Consider the following 20,513-nt stretch of genomic DNA (forward strand, 5'->3'; position numbering starts at 1 on the left):
TTACATTATATAACAATTTTAATTTATTCAATATAATTTGTATGTAACATCATATTAAAGTAGAATCACAAGATACTGAACATTTTATTATGTGTAAACCATGAACAAAAACAAACAGAGTACCGTTCCATGTGGCTTGTCAGCACTGAGTAGTCTTCATTCTCTGTTTCCATAGTAACAGTCAGGGGCCATTGCCTCTCATCCAATCAAAACCAATGATTTTTACTGATATTGTAAGAGCTGACAATGTACTCAGGCTGAAATTTTTATAAAACAACCTCTGATTTTACTACACAGCATTCATACAGAGCATAGAATATATAATTACATTCCAGATCAGAGAAATTTCTTCTTTTAAATTCTATCAAATTACTTTGCAAACTTCAAACAATGCTGGAAAACACTAGCTAGCAATGCAGCAAATTCTTTATTGTACTAATAAGCTGCACTGATTTTTTGGTATACGATTTTATTTCACAATGTTGCAGCTGAATTCATAACATTAACCATGTTCTTACTACACTCTAAAAAATATTGGGTAAAAATGCTCCAACATTGGGCATTTCTTTTGGGCATTTTTATTCATCCAGTGTGATGAAAATTTTGCCCATTCTTAAGTAATTCACTGCTCATTTTTTTAACCTTACTGGACAATATGCTTCCTGCATTAGGTAAAATACTGCCCCAATTTAGTTGGACACATAATCACCCTCGTGCTGGTTAAAATTTTACCCAATATTTTTTGCAGTGTACTCTTTCTTTATCTACATGTAGATAAAACGTTTAAGACACTGAACAGATTCGTGCTAAGGGTGTGGCACAGACATTTCTCAGGGTGCCTTGCACTCACATCATATCAATAAGTAAAAAAACATATCTACAGTTTAATTTACTAGATGTATGCACATGCGATGTGGTTATAGAATGTGTTTCATACTTTCATGAAGTAATAATTTCGGGATCATATACTTTAAGAAGTGCTCCCCTATTTCAACATCAAGTGTAGCAACAGAGTGAGTTCTTGAAAAATGAAAGCACTGATTGGTAATACTGTTCGGAATTTGGCAGTATCAGAAAAATGCAGCATACCATGTATGTATCTAAGAGCTACCAGAGGAATTCTTAATCCGATATGATGGTACCCTTATCTTGATAGATAACTGATCTCTGACCCGTTAAACCTTTGGTCGGTCCTGTCCGACTTAAAAGATTTCAATTACGACTGAATTACCAACTGAATTAGAGATTTCTAATTCCTATCCTGGCAAAAGTTACTGACTGCCTTTAATGATCATATTTTAAGCAGGTTATAATATGGCAAAAATAGAGTAATGTATGATATTGCATCTATTAAATTTAGAGACTTAAATAGAATACGTGTAATTAATTTACACATATCCCTTTAGAATCACGTACATTATTTTTGTGCAAACAAACCTTATTTCATTTTCAGACTATTGAACCTTCATAATAAGAAAACTTTGTAATGAAAAACCCTATTTTCTATTCAGATTAATAAACCTTTGGAATAATGCCACGTACAAAAGTTCAGATAATAACAAACACATTTCTGATTTTTGGATTAACATACATCTTGGTATATGTAAAGTTTCAGAATATTGAACCTTTTAACTTCAAATTACCAAGCATCATCCAGAGTAATGACATCTGATTACAAATTATTAGCATATATCTAACCAGAAAACAGTCGCATTTCAAGATGATTAAACTACATGAGTTCAAATGATATTTCAGTTGAATGGACATTCTGTCATGATATAAAAAACACATCGTACACATAAAACAGAAACTATTGATTTTTCAAAATCACAAACATTAAAATTCATTTCAATAAAGATGAATTTGATACTGACCTTTCATAATGGATGTTCTATTCTACCTTCTTACATATAAATACAATATGACAATTTTTATAAGATATCAAAGCTTCATTAACATAACATGAATCAAATCTAACTCTTAATCTAATTGAGGCTAATGTATCTTGTAATAATGATTTATTCCTGAGAATGCAAATATGATAATTATATAATTGTGAAACTTGGAATAAAATTTCTTATTTAGCCTCAAATTACTCCAAGATTTCACAAAACATCCAGTTCAATCAGAAAGCAAGAGAGATGAAGAATAATCCTTTACCTCTGTTTATATCGAGATCATCTGTCATAAGTTGATTGACGGTTCTGACAATATACTTTTAGGTCAAGATCCCCCAAATGAATAATAATGCATATTCGGATTGTCAAAATGATTATTACCCTGTTGCATAAAGATATAATCTTTTGATTGGTTACAATAATAAATCTTTGGGACACCATTCCCTAGAAGAGTTAGGATTGTAGCAATGTATGTTGCAGGGCACATATATCACTTATCTTACTGTATGTGATATCAATATGTGAGATTTTTCTATACAGATGTCACATGGAAATATAAGAAATAATTGAATACAGTAATACAATGATGACACAAGCGTCATTTACCCAATCACTAGCAGAATTGTCTTTGATTCAAAGTTTATCCAAAAAAATGATAGTGTTGTGGATACAGATTGGCTGTGATTGAATCGCTATATGGATTGGTTTTTGCAACAGTGAGTTTTCCCCTTTGAGAAGTTTGGAGGCAAGAATGATCATATTCATCATAGCTTTGGTCTCAGAAGAGCTTCTTGGGCCACCGTCACTGCAAGGACACCATCACGTCTCCAGAATCGACCTAAAGTCATCCCACGACCATGACCTATTACAAAACAATCAAACACAGGTTCTCATCATAAAAGACAAATTATGCTCCTTTATTATGTACTTTAAAAAGCAGTGCCTCCAAAAGGTTTACTAATTTCAAAAGCTGCAGAGATCAGCTCTGTATTTAGATGTTTCTTCACATACTTGTATCCAAATAAGCACATTCCTCAACCCTGAGAGTCAAAAGATACGATAAGATAAAGTAGTCGACCTTTTGTTGGTTAAACCACTTTCAAATTTTGATAATATATTAGTTATTACTGGCAAATGCAATTAGCAATCAACTCCTCTTAACGTGTTTCGTGTTTCATTGGCAAGACAGTAAAGCTAAAGTAAGACCTTTTTTTGTGAATATTTTGTGGCCTTGAGACACAATACAATAATGGTAAAATGAAGGATATCCTTTACAAAGTCTTGTGTCCAGCATAGGAAATACATGAGGGCAACGGGCTGTTTCCTTCTCATAACAGCCCAAATTGCCCCCAAAGCATGCTTTGGGGCGACCATTTTTTTCTAGATTCACCCAAAGATCTGTCACAAAACAATTCAATATCTAAAAAATCAATAATTCTAACGGGCAGAATAATGACATTTGCATTTACAGTGCATATTTGCTAATATTGACCCTAAAAAGTAGCCCTTAAAATGAAAGAATAGCCCCTGAAATTCTGCAATCGCCCCAATGTGGAAAAAAAAGATACCTGGTAGCCCCTAGAAAATAAAAATCACTTCCTACCCTGCTTGTGTCTCTTTCTTTCAGTAATGTATTATGACACTTAAAAACCTTTCAATCTGGCCTTTCATCATCTCATTGCTTGCAACATGTTTGTACGATTCAGGTGGCTCAGATATTCCTTCAACTTTTTTTAACCTTGTTTCATGATTAATAAATAGCTTGCTCAGTAAAAAAAAAAAAAAATCAATTGTTTATTCAATGTTAAAAAAGTTCCAATATATATGTGTATGATGACAAATGAATAACAAGTGACATGGTTCTTAGTTCAGTTCAGTTCATCTTTATTCAATTCCAATATTAAAAACATTTTACAACACATTGGATAAAAACATGCAATTCAAGATAACATAAAGAGATTCAATAGTATGTACATGCATATTGTTATAGAAAAAGTATTGAAATTAGGTATAGCTGTAAAAAAAACCATAAAGGTCTTGTCAAGACAGCTCCCTTAATAAAATAAGATTTGATCAATTGATAAAAGCGGAGAACAAATTCAGTAAATATTTAGTAAATAAAAATGAATTGCGTCTTGCACCAGAACAAACATACATGTAAAGGGTAGGAGGGAATGAAAAGCAGAGGGGGGGGGTTGAGAGTAGAAAGAAGACAAAAATCATTTAAAATTCAACGAGAGTCACGTTTGATCTAATATAGCTTTACATTGTGCTTTAAATCTGTTATAAAATGAAATTGAGGTTATACATGTAGGGATTGAATTCCAGATTGTTATTCTTCAGGTTGGATGAGATGGGTTACGGATGATAAAGCATAAGATTGGTTTTATGAATTCAATTGAATAGGCACAAGCCGTTCCCCCCCCCCCCATAGCTTGTAACTTACAACAGCTGGATCAAGATATCTCATACAGACGTGTCAAGAGTGGATAATCTGGGGCCCCTGTTACAAAAAGTTACGATTGATCCAATCAACCTCAACTGTATGGAAATTCATCCATGTCATATTTTTTTTCTACAGGAAATTTGCATTATGTCCTTTATAAGCAAAGAGAAGCATGCTGAATTTACAAAAAAAAGATGAAAATGTATGAATAGTCATCATATCTAGAAAATATTTTGGACAAAAATGCATTTTAGATGTTGACGTTACTGGCTTTCCATAGTTGCGGTTGATTTAATCAATCGCAACGCTTCGTAAGACAGGGCCCTGATTTTTTTAATAAGGATGCAAGACTAGAGTTACAAGTCCAGGACACAAAGCTTAGCAATGATCCTAGAACAAAATGCATGCATTGACCTAGACAGCTGGCAGCCGTCTGTTTAATTCGAGGAGTTTTTTAACATTTTATTTTTTTTTAATTTCTCCTCATACACAGACGGCTCGCTAGCGTGCAGCCACCATTAGGGGACTTGCAATGCAAAATCCCCCCGTCGGGGCTCTTCAATTTTTGTCTTTAATGAGTAAAAATTTTGAAAATTCACGCGACCAAAATGCAAATTAATATTCCCTCTTGGCATCAATTGCCAAAAAACTGAGAAAAATCAAGTTAAAAGGAACAAAAACAGTGACTTACCTCGGCTGTCGCGCAAATTCACTTCCCCGTTTTATCCGATCTTAAGTACATAAACATATGGCCATTGAGTCCCCTGTACAGATCGCGCTAGAACTTCGGTCTCTGTATTTGGTGAGTGAAGCCAACGGAGTTCAGCTGAACAACCAACATAACAGAGACCGAAGCTTTTGGTCTAGCATTGACCATAATGTACAATCAATCATGAATTGCAACCATATGATCAATCACATATTTCAATCATTCCATCAATTGCTAAGTTTTGTGTATCAGGACCCTGTTCAAGTTACCTGATTGAGGGCTTTCACATTTATATAGCATCCATTAGTCTGATTTTAGGAACGGAAATAAAAGAAAAAGGTTCAAGCCCCAGTATACTTACCCGATTGAGGGCTTTCACATTCATATAGCATCCATTCATCAATCCGGCAAGGAGCATGAAACCACAGAGAATGATCCAATGAACACATCATACCAAGGGGTTTATCTCGGTTTGGAAGATATGTCATGCCAGCAAGAAACAGGTCTGAGATGTAGGCTAGGCAACAATGCTGAAGATCCATACCACCTTCACCTGTAAAATGGAAAGTCAGAATATATGATTGACAAAAATTTCAAGGAAAATATCTGAAGTGCATAATGGAAGCAAAACAAGAGCTCACTGAACTGGGAATAATGTGATAAGCTTCAGAAGAGTTATAAACTGAATGTCAAACGTTTGCACCATAATCCGCAAAATTACACTTGTTACTTCTTAATGTGATATTTTCACTTCTAGCGGTCTTCATTCACTTCTGACTTGACAGACCAATTTAATTTCAAAATGGATGTTAGTCATTAAGTGTAGGATGCTCAAAATATGCCTGCTTCTATCACAATAGATTAATTTGAAATTCTACTTGCATCATAGATCAATTCAAATTAATTTGTTTATTACTTTGTCATCCTAAATGTTTTCCTGTAAATCATATGTAAAACTTTTAATAAATCTATATATGACATAAATAAGTATCCACAATTGCTACCCACCTGTATTTTCTCCAATGTTTCCTTTAACTTTAACCCAAATCAAGAGTTTGGGTTCAGTAGGTTGATCAAATGACATGCTAAAGAAGTTTTCTCTGTCTACTCTCTTGGTTTCAAATGTGATTTCTTGAGCAAGCTGTTTCTGAGCCCATTTCCGCAGCCTCTCAGGAATATCTGGATTCCTATTAAAATAAAAACAATGGAAAATTTGTATATGTGGTAATAGATTATTAAAAGGCTGATATTCATTTACATTCAAATTATTACAATCTTTGAAGATATTTCAGGGCAGGCAGGCTTGAATATGTTTTCTTTTGTGTAATATAGTACATGTATATTTAGGCATAGATAATTTTTTTTATAGTAGATATGTCAGAAAAATGGAAGTTGAGAGTCTTTAGACGCAGTGAATAGCATGTGACAAACATGTGATAAATACCAATAGAAATATTGCGTGATGAAAGCATGAAAGTGCTAATCAATTCAATTTGAAATAACATAGCTTCATCATCATACAAATATAAATTATAATTCGAAAAATTCTGCTGGTTGTCATCAACTTCCCCATCAACCTTAAGACCTTCATGATTCAATAACAAACAGAAAAATATGTCTTTTTTTTATATTTATTTCTTATTTGATGATTTGAAGCTCATCAAAAAGGGGGAATTTGGAAAACTTGAATTCTAATCAAGTAACTATCCACCATTAATATCTCTCCAGAATGAAACTATGTGTATGCGCATAGAGTGATCTAAAGAGATGATGCAAAAGAGTGAAGGATCTAAAGAAAAACTTACTGTACAAACTGTTTGAGTTCCTCAATATCTGTTGTCATGGTATCAGGATCGGGTACATCAGGCATGGTGTACTGATGATGAAACGGAGAATCCTCGAACCTATGATAAGATGCCATCATTGTGAGAATGATACGACCGTTCTGAATGGCTTCTACCGAGCGTGTGCAGAAGCTGTGTCCATCACGCTGGTTCTCCACCCGATAAAGAACGGGTAAGGTTGAATCTCCTGAGATATTATGAGAAAAAAAAAACAAGATGACCTAACCTTTTCATGACCGAATTTTCTAATTTCTACAGAGACCCGGCAGTTTACTGTCAGATGTTTTTCATATTTATTACAAACTAACTGGGACAGACTCAAAGTCAGCCTCCAAACCAAATTTAAAGGTAAAGTCCACCCCAGAAAAATGTTGATTTGAAAAAAAAGAAAAATCAAAATAGCTTAACGCCGAAAATTTCATAAAAATCGGATGTAAAATAAGAAAGTTATGTCATTTTAAAGTTTCGCTTATTTTTCACAAAACAGTGACATGCATAACTCAGTGACATGCAAATGAGACAGTCAATGTCCCTCACTCACTATTTCTTTTTTTTTGTTTTTTTTATTGTTTGAATTACCGGTATACAATATTTCAGTTTTTACAGATTTGACAATAAGGACCAACTTGACTGAACCACATAGTATTAAACAATCCTAATTCCACATGTTCAGGGAGGAATTAATCATTGTTTCACTTGACAATGAGAAGAAAATTAGAATATTTCATATTTCATATAATACAAAAAAGAAATAGTTGAGTGAATGATGTCATCAGTCTCCTCGTTTGCACACCGACCAGGATGTGCATATTAAACTGTTTTGTGAAATTAAGCAAAACTTTAAAATGCCATAACTTTCTTATTTTACATCCGATTTTGATGAATATTTCAGTGTTATGCTTGTTGGATTTTCCTCTTTTTATTCAAATTATGTTTTTGTTGGGGTGGACTTGTTTGGCTTTAACCAGTCTTAGCCTTAGCCAGGTGGCAAGTGATGTGTACAAAGGCTGTGGGGGAAAGTTTTATCTAGTGGCCTCATGAACTCCCAGCCTCGACTCCAATCCTGACAATTAAACTTTAAGGAAATTATCAAATCACCACTACATTGTAGGCCTACCTATGAACAGATGATAATCAATCAATTTAGTTTTAATAGATTTTCATGATATATAGGCCTACTTTGATGAGCATAATATTGGAGAAGTCACAAAGAATGAGATGGAACACTCAGGTTAAACCAATTAATATTTCATCAATTCTTGTTTGTAGCTTTCTTGATTCACCCACTCCAATCAGGAAGAAATTACATTTTTAACAAACTGCTCTAGATGTTATGGGTACATTATATATATATATATATATATATATCTTAAGCTCTCAACCCTGTTTAGAGCACAATATAAAATGAATTAGTCATTGCACAGTAATTACCTGCTTTGACAAAATAAGAATGAAGCGAATGAATAGATAGTTCAGGGTTCACTGTCCTCCCAGCAGCTACCATTGCTTGTCCAATGATCTGACCACCAAACAGTCTCTTCCCTGGTCCATAAGCATGCCACATGTTTTTGGCTCTATCATTTAGAAGAGAAAGTCATTTTGATTTTGGGGGAAACAGTTTAATGTTAAAGTATATCATGGTCACAAAGAATTTCAATACAGTCAAAAGAAAAAAATTGAAACTGAAGAATAGGCCTACTATACATGTGGGGATTTTTATCTCTAACTGGCTTTATCCATTGCATCCCATTCAAACCACTCTAGGCGACACCCCAATACTTACCCGTGCTAATAAACTGGGACTCCACTCACGCGCGTTTGGGCCTCCCTAGCTTAGAACTAAGCACTAATATCACCTTAAAAACTAAATCTACAAGGTATGTATAATCGTTTTACAACTTTAATAATGTTTAATCGGTACTCACCGGTTCTTTTGTTGCATTTTCAGACCATTTCTCACAATTCTTCGTAAATATTTGCGGCAAATTTTGTCGCCATAGACAGCTTAGCATCCATCTTTATTGATAAATGGAGCGCCCTTTACGATAGTTGTTAATGCCGCGGAGAAATCGTTAGGCATTTTGGCCTGTGTTCAAGGCGTTCTTTCTGTTTTATTTTTTATATTGAAGATTGTGCATTTGTTGAATAGCGCCGTCTACGTCAGGTATGAGATCGAGTGTATAAATACACTCTTCCAAAATAATTATGATTCCGACCTGGCGCTGTTTAACTTCAATCTCTTTCACCTAAATTAGCGATGAATGCTAGCATTATAAAATATATATTATTAACGTCTGACGAAAAGAATAACCAACCGATCAGCTGACGAGAACGCGAATCACGTGATCTTCATATCAGCTTCGATCGCGAGTCAGAAGAGAAGAGCAGCTGCCCAGAAAATCAGGAAAAAGCCGTGAAAATGTAAGTTCCCCTTCATTTCTTTCATTTTTTGTTGTTGCTAACGATGCATTTACACTATAAAATTATAATTTAAATAAGAGAAAGGAATATAGCTTGTACTTGTGATATAATATATAAATATCCTGTTCTCAGAGATTTCTAACCAAAAATACTACTGATGTCGCCTATGAGGTCCATACATGTAATGTTGGACCTCATTGGTACTAGGAGTGATTCAAACCTCTGGATAAAGTAATAGTTTATTCCATTTCATATTGTATTTTGAGGAATAACTTATCAAGCTTCCCAACAGATATTTATAATACCAAGATCTTTGCACAGTGATTGACCTTTCAGAAATAAATATTAACATGGTACTGGTAGAAACTATAAAGAAGATTAATCACCAGTTGCTAAATTTGGTTCAAAACAGGAGCAGAATTTTGTTTTTAAAAAATTATATCTTATATCACTAAAATGGCAATATGTCTTTGCCTTTGGAGCATGAATGAAATGCTCATTCAATTGGTTTATACAACTAATCATTTCTAAGAAAATGAAATCTTCATCATTATCATTATTACAACTATAGGTCTCCTCTTCTTCTTCATCATCAATTAATCATCATCATCAGACATCAATCATCATCATCATCATCATCAGACATCATCTTCTTCTTCTTCTTCTTCCTGTAAAGTACAGACTGCCGTTGGCATATTATCGTATCATCATAAATCATCATCATCATTTCAATCCGATCATCAGTGACTGACTTGCATAGCTGTTTCATTCAAATTTCAACTGAGTCATACTTGAAAAAACGCAACAACAATTACAATGTATGGGACCTTCAATTACCTGAACAGATATGGGTCCAAAGTCTCCAAATCGAGAACGGTGCTGACGAGAACACTCCTTAAATCATTCTCAGATTGATCATCTGTTGTTGTTGATGAAGCAGCCATTCTACTAGAAACAGTTACCGGCAGTAAGTTTGGCTTGTTCACAATCTTATCGCTTTGTGAAAAGCTTGAGAAATGAGTTAGTAACCGTCTCACGTTTCTCAACATTTTGATTGACACCGGCTGATATGATTACGCAATCTCTATCCCGGAACGGAAAACAACAAGCGCTCGCTAGCGAGATTCGACGGGTGTCCGGAATCAAAACATTGAATCGTACAAATTAACCCTTTTCGCTCGAAGGCTGATTAGACTACTGCTTTTACTAGCATCCCTCGGTAATTTTGAACTTCAATTTTCTTGATATTGTGAATGTGAGGTACATGCATTGTATAGGCTCTGCATCTCAACTCATGTATGATTTCGATTGAACAGGTGTCGGTACGGTATGCGCAGCTAATGGGTATTACCTGGGATTTGGATCCTGTGCAATTTAAGTTAGTATATCACGGATTTGTGAGATCTACGCTATACGTGTGTGCATAAGTAATTGCACATGCCAATAACAGTAATGGCCTCCTAGGTGTAGTGGTAAGACCCTACTCAAGACAAGAGGCGGTTTGAATGCGAATGTGCACTTGATCTAAGCCTATCATTTGACCTAGGCTATGATGAGATGTGGAGTGAGATGGGTGAATTTAGAATTAGGCAGATGATAATGAAAGTGGGCATAATGATGCAGGATAAGGTGATATGAATGATAACGATGATGACGTAGATGATGATGATTAATGAGGATGATGATGATGCAGGAGAAGAACTTGAAGAAGGAGAGGAGAAAGAGGAATAGAACAAGAATGTTTAATGTATTGTATTTTTGTCTATAGGTGTATCCTGCCACAAGCCTAGCCTCAGCTTTTACAAGTTACTTTTAGGGTATACGCCTTCTTCTTCAAATAATATAGGGTATGTATATTGCGCACATATCCACCTTGTTAGGTGCTCAAGGCGCTCCTATATTACCCGGCTAAGCTAGGCGTTCATAGCGCACACAGCTTTTTAAGGAATTACTTCCTACCGGTACCCATTTACCTCACCTGGGTTGAGTGCAGCACATTAAACCCAACATGTACATATTTACATTTTTCATAACAATTTGATTTTTGTATGAATTGATGTTTACGAAAAATGTAATGAAATGGAAGAAAGTAGATGTTTATTTGAATTGAATTGAAAAAATAACAATGAAAAAAAAAACATTGATATTGATGATGATAACAATAATGGTGATGATGATAATCTACAGTTCTTCATACTATAGACAGGAATAACCATCGTTTCTGGGGATTTATTCGACAATTTCTGACATTTTACTGTCATTCCCATTCACTAACAGTAAACCTGAGCCCCATTGATAAAACCTTCCACCAATTTGGTGGAAAAAATTCATCTAGATTTTTAGAATTTTACTAGGTCTATTAATGGAACAATAGTTTAAACAATGGCCCACATTTTTGCTTAGTTTACACGCTTTCTTGTGATGTTACTGAATATTTGATCAAATACTGAAAAAATATATGTATAATGTTACCGGTATTTTGTTTCTTAGTTTTTAAACTTATTCTCTGGAGATGAAAAACTGGCAGCCCAGTGTGTTGTTTGTAATAGTAAGGCTTTTATCAAGGCTTTCCAATTAGTATCCATGGGGATTATAGTAAAATGTCAGAAATTGTTAAATAAATCCCCAGAAACAACGGTTATTCCTGTCTATTCATACTATCGCTCATCACCGCCCCGCACCAAGTACATGTGTAGTCAAAGTTCTATGATACCTAGTACTTTGAAATGATGATTCGATAGCTTGGACTTCTTAAAGGCATTCAGATAATATCAATGATATAGACTTAGAATCTATTTATATGAAGAAATTTTAATTTCATTTTGTTACAAATTTGTTATCCTTTATTTCACTTCATTTTCAAAATGCTGCTGTTTTCAAAGGATTTGCATGCATTTTTGTCTCTTGCTTTTGTTAAAAAAAACTGACAGAGTGAACTCCTCCTTTAAATATAATTCCCCTGTTGGGTTTTAGCCCTTGACCTTGCAGGTATTTTTCTCTGTTTCAAGTGTGTTAGATACATGCATAAAGTGGTACCCATATATCCAGCAAGTAACCTTGTTAAATATCTACCCGTGTGATCACTGGCGGATCCAGGGGGAGGGGGGAGCAGTCGGCCCGTCCCCCCCCCCCCTTTTGAGAGGCACAATTTAAATTTGTAATGTAAAAATGCCATTAAAAAAGAAGTATGCCCCCCCCCTTTGAAAGTGAAAACCTTTTTTTTTCTTGCTTGTCAAATTTTATTGTGGATGAAATCCCCTTAATTTTAGGTTGAAACCCTTTTTTCCCCTTTTTTTGCTTGTCAAATTTTTCCTTGGGATATTGTATGCCCCTTCCTTTAAACAAATCCTGGATCCACCCCTGTGTGTAATATAAAGAAGGGTGCTTGATATGAGTAACAAGACACTACTTACATGTACACAAGGCATGATGAACCAAACAAAATTGGTGTATACTGAATAGTCTACCATTCACAGAATCACCGGCAGTTTGTTAGAGATCTACATACGTATCTTCATGGAGTGATCTTGTAAGAGTACTCGGTAGTGTTATATAAGCATTTTGTTATTATTATTATCATGTTTCTTCTTGGCCCTGTCTTACAAAGAGTTACGATTGATCTGATCAACCGCAACTATGGAAAGCCAGCAACGTCAACATCTAAAATTACGTATTTGTTCAAAATATTTTCGAGAAATATCATTCATACATTCAGTTTTTTTGACAATTCAGTATGCTTCTCTTTGTTTACAAAGGACATTGTGCAAATTTCCTAAAGAAAAAATGATGACATTGATGGATTTCCATAAACTTTAAGAGATTGATCGGATCAATCGTAACTCTTTGTAAGATGGGGCCCTGATGTTAATCTGCTGTGCAATCTTTACAATATTGTTTCTTCTTTCCATTTGACTTGGCCACAGGGGGGTCAAAATATTTAAAGATGGGACAGTCTGAGAGTGCTGAGAAGTCCAGGAGTTCACAGGAAACTGGGATGAGAGCGGAATACCAGACTTATCGATCTCTCTTCTCACCTGAAGAACAGGAAGAACTGCAAACTGTTTTTGAGAGAATATGTCGGAGCAACCCACAGCAAACTGATGGGCAGGGTCAAGCAACTTTCTCCAAAGAACAGTTCATGGTAAAACAAATACCTTATTCATTGACATCAGCACTACAATTATAACTAACAAGAATTAATTTTGGATGAAAAATGAAGTAAAATTAATCAAAAGGTGGAATATAAATCACGATAGTATAGACCTAGTTCTTGGGGTTTATTGCTGGGAAAGGTAGATGCTATCAAAAGAATGTGAATGAGAGGAAAAATTTATGAATTTTTGTAGACCTTTTTTTTTTTGGTGTATGCTTCAAATTTTTTTAATTAATGAGTCAGAATAATTTAACAGATTTAAAAAAAAAAATTGATTTTATCATAAAGCATATCCAAGTAATCAATTGTATAAAAATAAAGGTTGATGGTTTTTGAAATATTGTTTGCTTTTTAACACTTTCAAATTTAATTGCGTTTTAACGGTGACTTGTTTTCTTCACTAGAGTTGTTTAGGTGAGATCCTATCTGAGTCGACAACTGAGCGTCTATACAATGAGATGCTTCAAGTCCAAGGGGTCATCTCCTCAATAAAATCCATCTCTCAAGAAGCTTTCGTGATCGCCCTCGCCAAGCTACTTAAGGGAACTATGGAAGAAACAAGTCTGATGGTGTGCAGACTAGCTGCCAACATGGCTGACAGGATAACAAAAGAACATCTCTCAAAGGTCAGTAAATATTACATTATTTGTTTTGACCTTAGGTCATTGAATTTTGCTTTTTATGGATTTTTATGATTACCAAAGTCCGGATGTGTTTTATATTTTGATTATGTTTGGGACTGATTCCCTTTCTTATATATTTGAGTGATTTGCATTGTCCATTTTCACCAATTTTTTTTATTGTACCTGTAATATATGATTTATAGTGTGTTGCGAGTTTTGTTACAGTTTTTCTTATTCTTGTCACTTTTATAATCAAATATAGTCTTGCCCTTGTCAGAATATTGTTTCCAGTAATGTCTTGCAATCTCAGATTTCTACACGTGACGTGTATGGATCTCTATGTCAACATAATTTTCATCAAATTTCCTTTACATCTTACCTATTTGATCATATGGCAAGTATATTCCCAATATAATCACTATTTGAAAATGATCTTATTTGCAAAGTGATATGCACAGTATCCAAAACTTGTGCCTCTTCAAATTTTACTCCTCAATGCCTCCTAGATTGCTGATCCAGCCGGTATTGTATAGGCCGGATTACGGTAATCAACAAACTTTGTACATACAGTTCCAATTCAATACAACAAGTTATCTTTACCTGTATTTCTACTTGCCATGATCACCTTGCTGTTATTGTCAGTGCTCCTACTCTTAGGAATAACCATTCCTTAATATCTCTTGAATCTTTCAAAACTGTTCAGAGAGCACATCTTACTATGCATGTATCACATTCTTGTTTTCAGTTTCCTTGTTTTTTCTTTTCCTTTAACCTAATTTTATCTGTCTTATAATTGTTTGTTAGAGCACTTTGCAAGTTATTTATTTCTAAATTAATACATTTTTTTCTGTCACAAAATGCACACCCTGATGATGATCTTTTAATTTCATTATTTTTTTTGTTTTATTTATTTATTTATTTATTTTTTTTTTTGGGCGGGGGCATCCATGGTTACATTCTGAAGCTTTTCGTTGAGGTAGACAATAAAGGAAAACTTTGTAGGCTTGATCTTTGTAGGTTTGCATGGTAGAATTTATGACGTGGAGAGGGTTTACGGTTCACCATGTTTAATATGAAGAAGGAAAAGGAAATACAGGCAGAAATATTGAGATGGAAAGACGAGAAAGGATGAAAAGAGGAATTTAGAGGAATTCTTTTCTTGAAAGTGAGTGAAGTTCTGAAAAGGACTGTAAACCAGATGAGATGAGCTGAATATGGCTTGAGTAGTGATGGTTTCTAGGCTGGGAAAGACAGTGCATGCCTATGATTCTGTGAAAACATAAAGGAGACCAAAAAATGCAATTAAAAAGATCTGATGATCGGAGATATGAATTTCATATTAAAGGGGTACTCCAGGCTGAAAATGATATGATTTGAAAAGATAAAGAAAAATCAGACAAACAAAATATTAAAAATTTGATCAAAATCGGACAAGGAATAACAAAACTATGGCTTTTTACATATTTGCATGATTCCAGTGAAACAGTTCTATGTCTTCATGACTATGCAATGAGCAAGCTGATGATGTCATATCCTCAATTGTTCTTTTGTATTTTATTATATGAAATTAGGTTTATTCAAATTTTTTCTTCCAAGAACTAAAAAAATTGGATTGGCAACTGACTTTAGTGCATTGGATATTCATTGCTGCAACCTATTTCATTTTAAGGGAGACAAATCATTTACACACGTATGAAAAATTAAACAACTATGATTTCATGTAATAACTTAAAAGGGAAAGTGGGGATGTGACATCATCAGCCAAACTAAAGAATATTCATGACGGCGTGCATAAAACTGTTTTTACAAAATATTGAACTTTGAAATTCAATAAATTTGTCATTTATTATCAGATTTTGATGAAATTTTTATCACTTTGCTCCTGAATTTTACTCTTATCTATATAGGATATAATCATATAAATATTTTCAGCCTGGAGTACCCCTTTAAGTAGATGATTGTTGTCCTTCATGTATATTCTGTTTATAGTTGCATATTTAAAAATATATATATATAATGACTTTATCACAAATTGCAGTATCTTCTTATTTAGAATGGGTTGAAATTTTTAATGGTTAATTTGATTAATGAAGAAGAAAATAAAAGATGTTTATTGATATCAGAATGATTAAAACCTGTTCTAAATAGAATATTTTGTATGTAATTTTCTTATTTTATTTCAGTTCATCACAGATATCTTATCATCCTATGAGAAAGCATTGAAGGCAGCGGATAAGATGGGAGGTTGGAATATTAAGGCTGATGCTGACTCCAAACAAAGATTTGTGCAATTCACTTTACAGGGCATGGATGAAGGTAAGGGGATCTGCAAAATGAAATATATTATTTGTGAAAATGCATGTACATTGTTCATGGTATCACCAACAAAACTTCAAACACCAATCATCCTCAATATTTTGTTCAGTTTAATCATAATTCATTTCATGGCTTGTTAAGAATCTGTTATGGGGCGATTCCATGCTAGAAAAATCAGCCATTTTCACAAGACTTTTCAACCTGCTGTCCAAACAAACAAGGAACTTCAATTTGTTTTGTGGTAATATTAAAGTACTACTGGGTAGTCATGACAACTAACAAAAATATGCTTTCTATTGGTGAATTAGGGGTGAAAATGTTACGTGTCGTATGGGACATTTCTGAGTCCTGTACGACACAAAATTTTCACCTTTAATTCACTCGTACTCAAATATTTTTTGTTAGTTATCAGTTTTTCGCATCACTACCCGCTTTAACTTTATCATTGACAAAAAAGAAAGTTTTATTGCTTAAGCATTCAGCCAAGAGATTATATAATTGTTATCAAATTAACGACACGTATGGAATAGCCCTATGTAGTAGCAGTCTCAGGGGCAACCAGGTAAGTCTTTTCAACACAGGAATGATGCGACTGTGCTTGCTGGTTTAAGTTACAATGCATGCAGCTGCACTTTGTAACTTCTGCAGTTTCCCAATTTGAGAATCTGGGGTGCATTTGATGAAAGGACTTGTCGGATGTTTTATTCGACAAGTCCTGTTTTCCCCACAGTACAGTGACTCTCAGCCAATAAAAGTCAAGGAAAGTTGTCAGATCTGACAACTTGTTGGACAAAAATGTTGATGAAAGGCTCCCCAGGGTATGTTGTATAGGAGGTCATTACCAAAATAACCGTGAATAAATAGTGATCAGTTTCTCTGCTGCCGAACAAGTGAGATATTTTATTTTAATATAAGTGTACAGTGGCGCTCAAATGTTAGTGATTCCCATCAGAAAATGAACATGTTTAAAGTGTTCAAGATCTGCCACATTTTAAATATTTAATTGAGAAGTCAAAATATTACATTTGATTAAGTTTGTTTCTCTGTAGTGCTGTTGTCTACATTCAACATTTGGCATGAAGAAGTGCATTTTGTGATGGGGTTCACTAACTTTTTAGCACAACTGTATCAATTCTGTTTCTCACAGCTGAGGGAGGCTACTTGAGTGTAGATCAGGTACAGTCATGGTTAGAAAAGACTAGAGTGTTTTATTCTCTCTTCACTGATGTCTTCCAAGTCTGTTTTCATCCTGGAAACACGATGCTAAGGGTAAGATGATATTCTCTTTATCCCTCCAAAGCTCGATTGGTAAACCTCCCTCCCCCCTCTCTCTCTCTTCTATCATTATTGCTCTTAATTTGTTCTTTCTGAAGAGTATGTAAGCTACTTTTTGATTCCATATAGAAATTTTGATTGAAGAACTGCTGTTATATAGTGTATATATTTGAATTTCTTGGCACCTCCAAATATCATTGAGTATCGTTAGCCCTGCTTCAATTCCAGTGATCAGTATACTGCCCAACTGTAGCAAAAGGAAGCAAGTGACACATCAGTCAAATTTGAGTTATTGTTGTTTCTGAAACACCCTTTGTATGTTGCAGTTCAGGCAAAATTTGGGGAAGAAATTATCGTTCTATGGAAAGATATTGAAGAAAATATGCTGTCAAATTGCATTGACACCTATGTTAATGACGAGCAGACATTGCTCATTTACAACAAAAGATACTTTTGTAACTTGACTTTTGTTACTTGCTTCCTTTTGCCAAAATACGACAGTATAGGAACCATCCTACAGGGTGCCATTTTACTTCACCTCGTTCAAGAGCAGGACAGTTTGGATAAATATATGTCAATGCCACAGATTGCAATTATTCATCTTGTGAAAGAATAGTCCTCTACTATTCCAGCATTAGATTTTTATTAAACAAAGTCAGTTCATTGGGAATTATACTTAATTTTTGCATTTAATATGGTGTATAATTTTGTTTTGAATATGAAAGTGTAATGTAGATAAATATTTGTTACTTCAGGTTTCCCATCCACATCTTGTATCTATATGCTTTACTTTCTATATTTTTATCTCTTATTGTATTTTAATTATCTTTTATCTTGATTGCACATGTAAATGTATTTTACTTGTTTGTGGTAAGTAAAAAAATGAATGAATGAACAGTTATTTTCTATCAAGAGAATAAGTTATTACCAAGGTGTACAGGAAAAGTTTTATTGAACTTCCTATTAAAGAAATCTTGTCCGATATCTTTTTTTCAATATACTTATATTTTATGTGCCAAGAGCTTGTATGCTTCTGTCATTTTATATAAGTGCTTTCTTAAATTATTTCATAGGAAGATAGCATGTCTTCTGCTGCAGCTTACGTAGACGAGGCTGAAACCATCACCGATGACATCATCCACCACGTACCCACGCTGCCTCTGTGCAAGGATGCACCGTGGTCAAAGTTCACGACCTTACTTGACCTTCCCAGTCTATTAACCATCAACTATCACCTACCCCATGAGTTAAGACGGGAATGGAGGTTCCTCTATTCATCATCTATCCATGGATCAAGCTTCTCAACATTCCTCGCTCACATCCAGAACAAAGGACCTTCGGTTATAATTGTTAAGGATACCGATGGCCGGGTCTTTGGTGGATTTGGGTCAGAAAGCTGGCAGATTGGACCAAATTTTATAGGTACCTTCTTGCATGATCATACGTCTTGCCCAATCTTGGAAGTTTTCAAACAAATATTTCTTCCTTTTAATATCAATAATTATAATTAATAATGATATCTAGGGTAATATATTTTATGGGAATAATGTTTTGAAATACTTTACAGATTACCCCAGTCACTGGGGATAATGGATAAACCCACTTTTTTTTGCCTTCTACTGTTTATCTATGGCATTAATATAAACCACATCAAAACAACAAAAAGTGTATAAAAGCACTATAGAAATGAATTTATTGTTGACACTTTTGTCATTTGTTGAATTTGAATTTGCATAATTGTATATGAATGATCTGTACAAGTATCTTAGATGGTAAAACATTATGCAAACTTATTTAATTTTTTTGGTTTGATTGGTATCTGTGTGAATTGGCCATATTTAAATGATATGTTGGGTGTTTCATAAAAGCTGTCCGTAAGTTATGAATGACTCTACGTAAGGCTGATGATCCTTTCTTGTGGTAAATGATATATCCCTATATAGTTGACTTGGCACTTAAACTTGATGAACTTCTTTATGAAACACCCACCTGTTCATTTATGAAGGTGTTTCCCTTTGATCGGTACTTCCATTTTGAAATATCTTAAAGCAATTTTGGATGTGTTATTATCTCTTTTTCCATTCCCACTCACACTTCTCTTTAAAGGTAAAAGTCAGTAGTTGCAGCAAACAATTATTTCATGAGAAAGTCTTTAAAATCAAGGTTAATTGCCACAATATTATCATAGATCTAGATCTGGTACATTGAAATAAACTTATCTTTGTGATATCATGAAATTTCAGCTGAAAACCGATAATTCTGATGATCATTAACGCAGGAAGGCATTTGTTGGACAGTTTATTAATATTGCTTGGAAAAATATCTGACATTTGATGGAATTCTGTGCTTATTTTGCTAATTTCTCAGCAATTACTCATTTTCTTCCAGAGCCTCTTGGCACATATTTTGTATTCATACCTACAAACACTTGGGTGGTAATTTTGAGATCGTTACCAAAACTGGTTTTTATCTTTAATGAAATCAACAAATCCCCTTTGCTTCATTTGATCCTAGGAAACACCCACTGCTTCCTGTTCAGTTTGACCTCTGACCTTGGTGTGTACGAGACAACAGGACACAATGATCATTACATGTATCTGAACATTGATCAGCAGACTATGCCTAATGGTCTGGTAAGTTAATATAGACAAGCAGTTTACTACTGACTCCATTTATCATATTTTGCATTTCCAAATGAATTACCAGACAATTATTTGAAAACAAATGAAACAAAGATGCAACATAAATATAAAACACCTTCATTTTCAATCTAATTTCAATTTATTTATAATTCATTGCCATTTTGGCATTATGCACTATATATGATG

At 34.2% G+C, this 20,513-nt stretch overlaps 2 protein-coding genes across 7 annotated transcripts in view; one reads left to right on the forward strand and one right to left on the reverse strand.

Moving 5' to 3' along the window:
• LOC129273386 (acyl-coenzyme A thioesterase 8-like) lies at positions 1-10,649 on the reverse strand. 4 transcript variants are annotated; one of them, XR_010296638.1, is made up of 7 exons: positions 10,156-10,397; positions 8,329-8,471; positions 6,859-7,084; positions 6,062-6,240; positions 5,415-5,606; positions 1,417-2,760; positions 1-565 (listed from the first exon to the last, which is right to left on the reverse strand). XR_010296638.1 is itself a non-coding variant. In XM_054910416.2 (6 exons), the coding sequence occupies exons 1-6, from the start codon at positions 10,365-10,367 to the stop codon at positions 2,663-2,665; spliced, it is 1,050 nt and encodes a 349-aa protein (XP_054766391.2). In that variant the 5' UTR covers positions 10,368-10,649; the 3' UTR covers positions 1-2,662. The 4 variants fall into 4 exon arrangements, 1 of the variants encoding a protein (XP_054766391.2); XR_010296637.1 differs by having other exon boundaries at positions 808-2,760; XR_010296634.1 differs by having other exon boundaries at positions 1-547; positions 710-2,760.
• The window catches only part of LOC129254522 (MTOR-associated protein MEAK7-like), a 16,766-nt gene continuing 6,406 nt past the window's right edge, over positions 10,154-20,513 (forward strand). The window contains exons 1-8 of one of the 3 annotated variants that reach the window (XM_064114025.1): positions 10,154-10,537; positions 11,087-11,165; positions 13,242-13,459; positions 13,876-14,097; positions 16,278-16,410; positions 17,558-17,679; positions 18,759-19,107; positions 20,200-20,318. In XM_064114025.1, coding sequence (XP_063970095.1) covers positions 13,262-13,459; positions 13,876-14,097; positions 16,278-16,410; positions 17,558-17,679; positions 18,759-19,107; positions 20,200-20,318 — 1,143 coding nt within the window. In that variant the 5' untranslated portion in view covers positions 10,154-10,537; positions 11,087-11,165; positions 13,242-13,261. Of the gene's footprint in view, positions 10,538-10,639; positions 10,697-11,086; positions 11,166-13,241; positions 13,460-13,875; positions 14,098-16,277; positions 16,411-17,557; positions 17,680-18,758; positions 19,108-20,199; positions 20,319-20,513 lie in introns of those variants that run through there. The other 2 variants (XM_054892986.2, XM_064114030.1) reach the window with 2 other exon arrangements.

The sequence above is a fragment of the Lytechinus pictus genome, chromosome 2 (assembly GCF_037042905.1).
Source record: "Lytechinus pictus isolate F3 Inbred chromosome 2, Lp3.0, whole genome shotgun sequence".
NCBI lineage: Eukaryota > Metazoa > Echinodermata > Echinoidea > Temnopleuroida > Toxopneustidae > Lytechinus > Lytechinus pictus.

Coding starts and splice junctions, on each gene's coding strand:
- LOC129273386 (XM_054910416.2), bottom strand. CDS start 10,367: ATGTTGAGAAACGTGAGACGGTTACTAACTCATTTCTCAAGCTTTTCA. Junction 8,472..10,155: donor TTGGACCCATATCTGTTCAG/GTAATTGAAGGT, acceptor TCTAAATGATAG/AGCCAAAAACATGTGGCATG. Junction 7,085..8,328: donor TTCTTATTTTGTCAAAGCAG/GTAATTACTGTG, acceptor ATAATATCTCAG/GAGATTCAACCTTACCCGTT.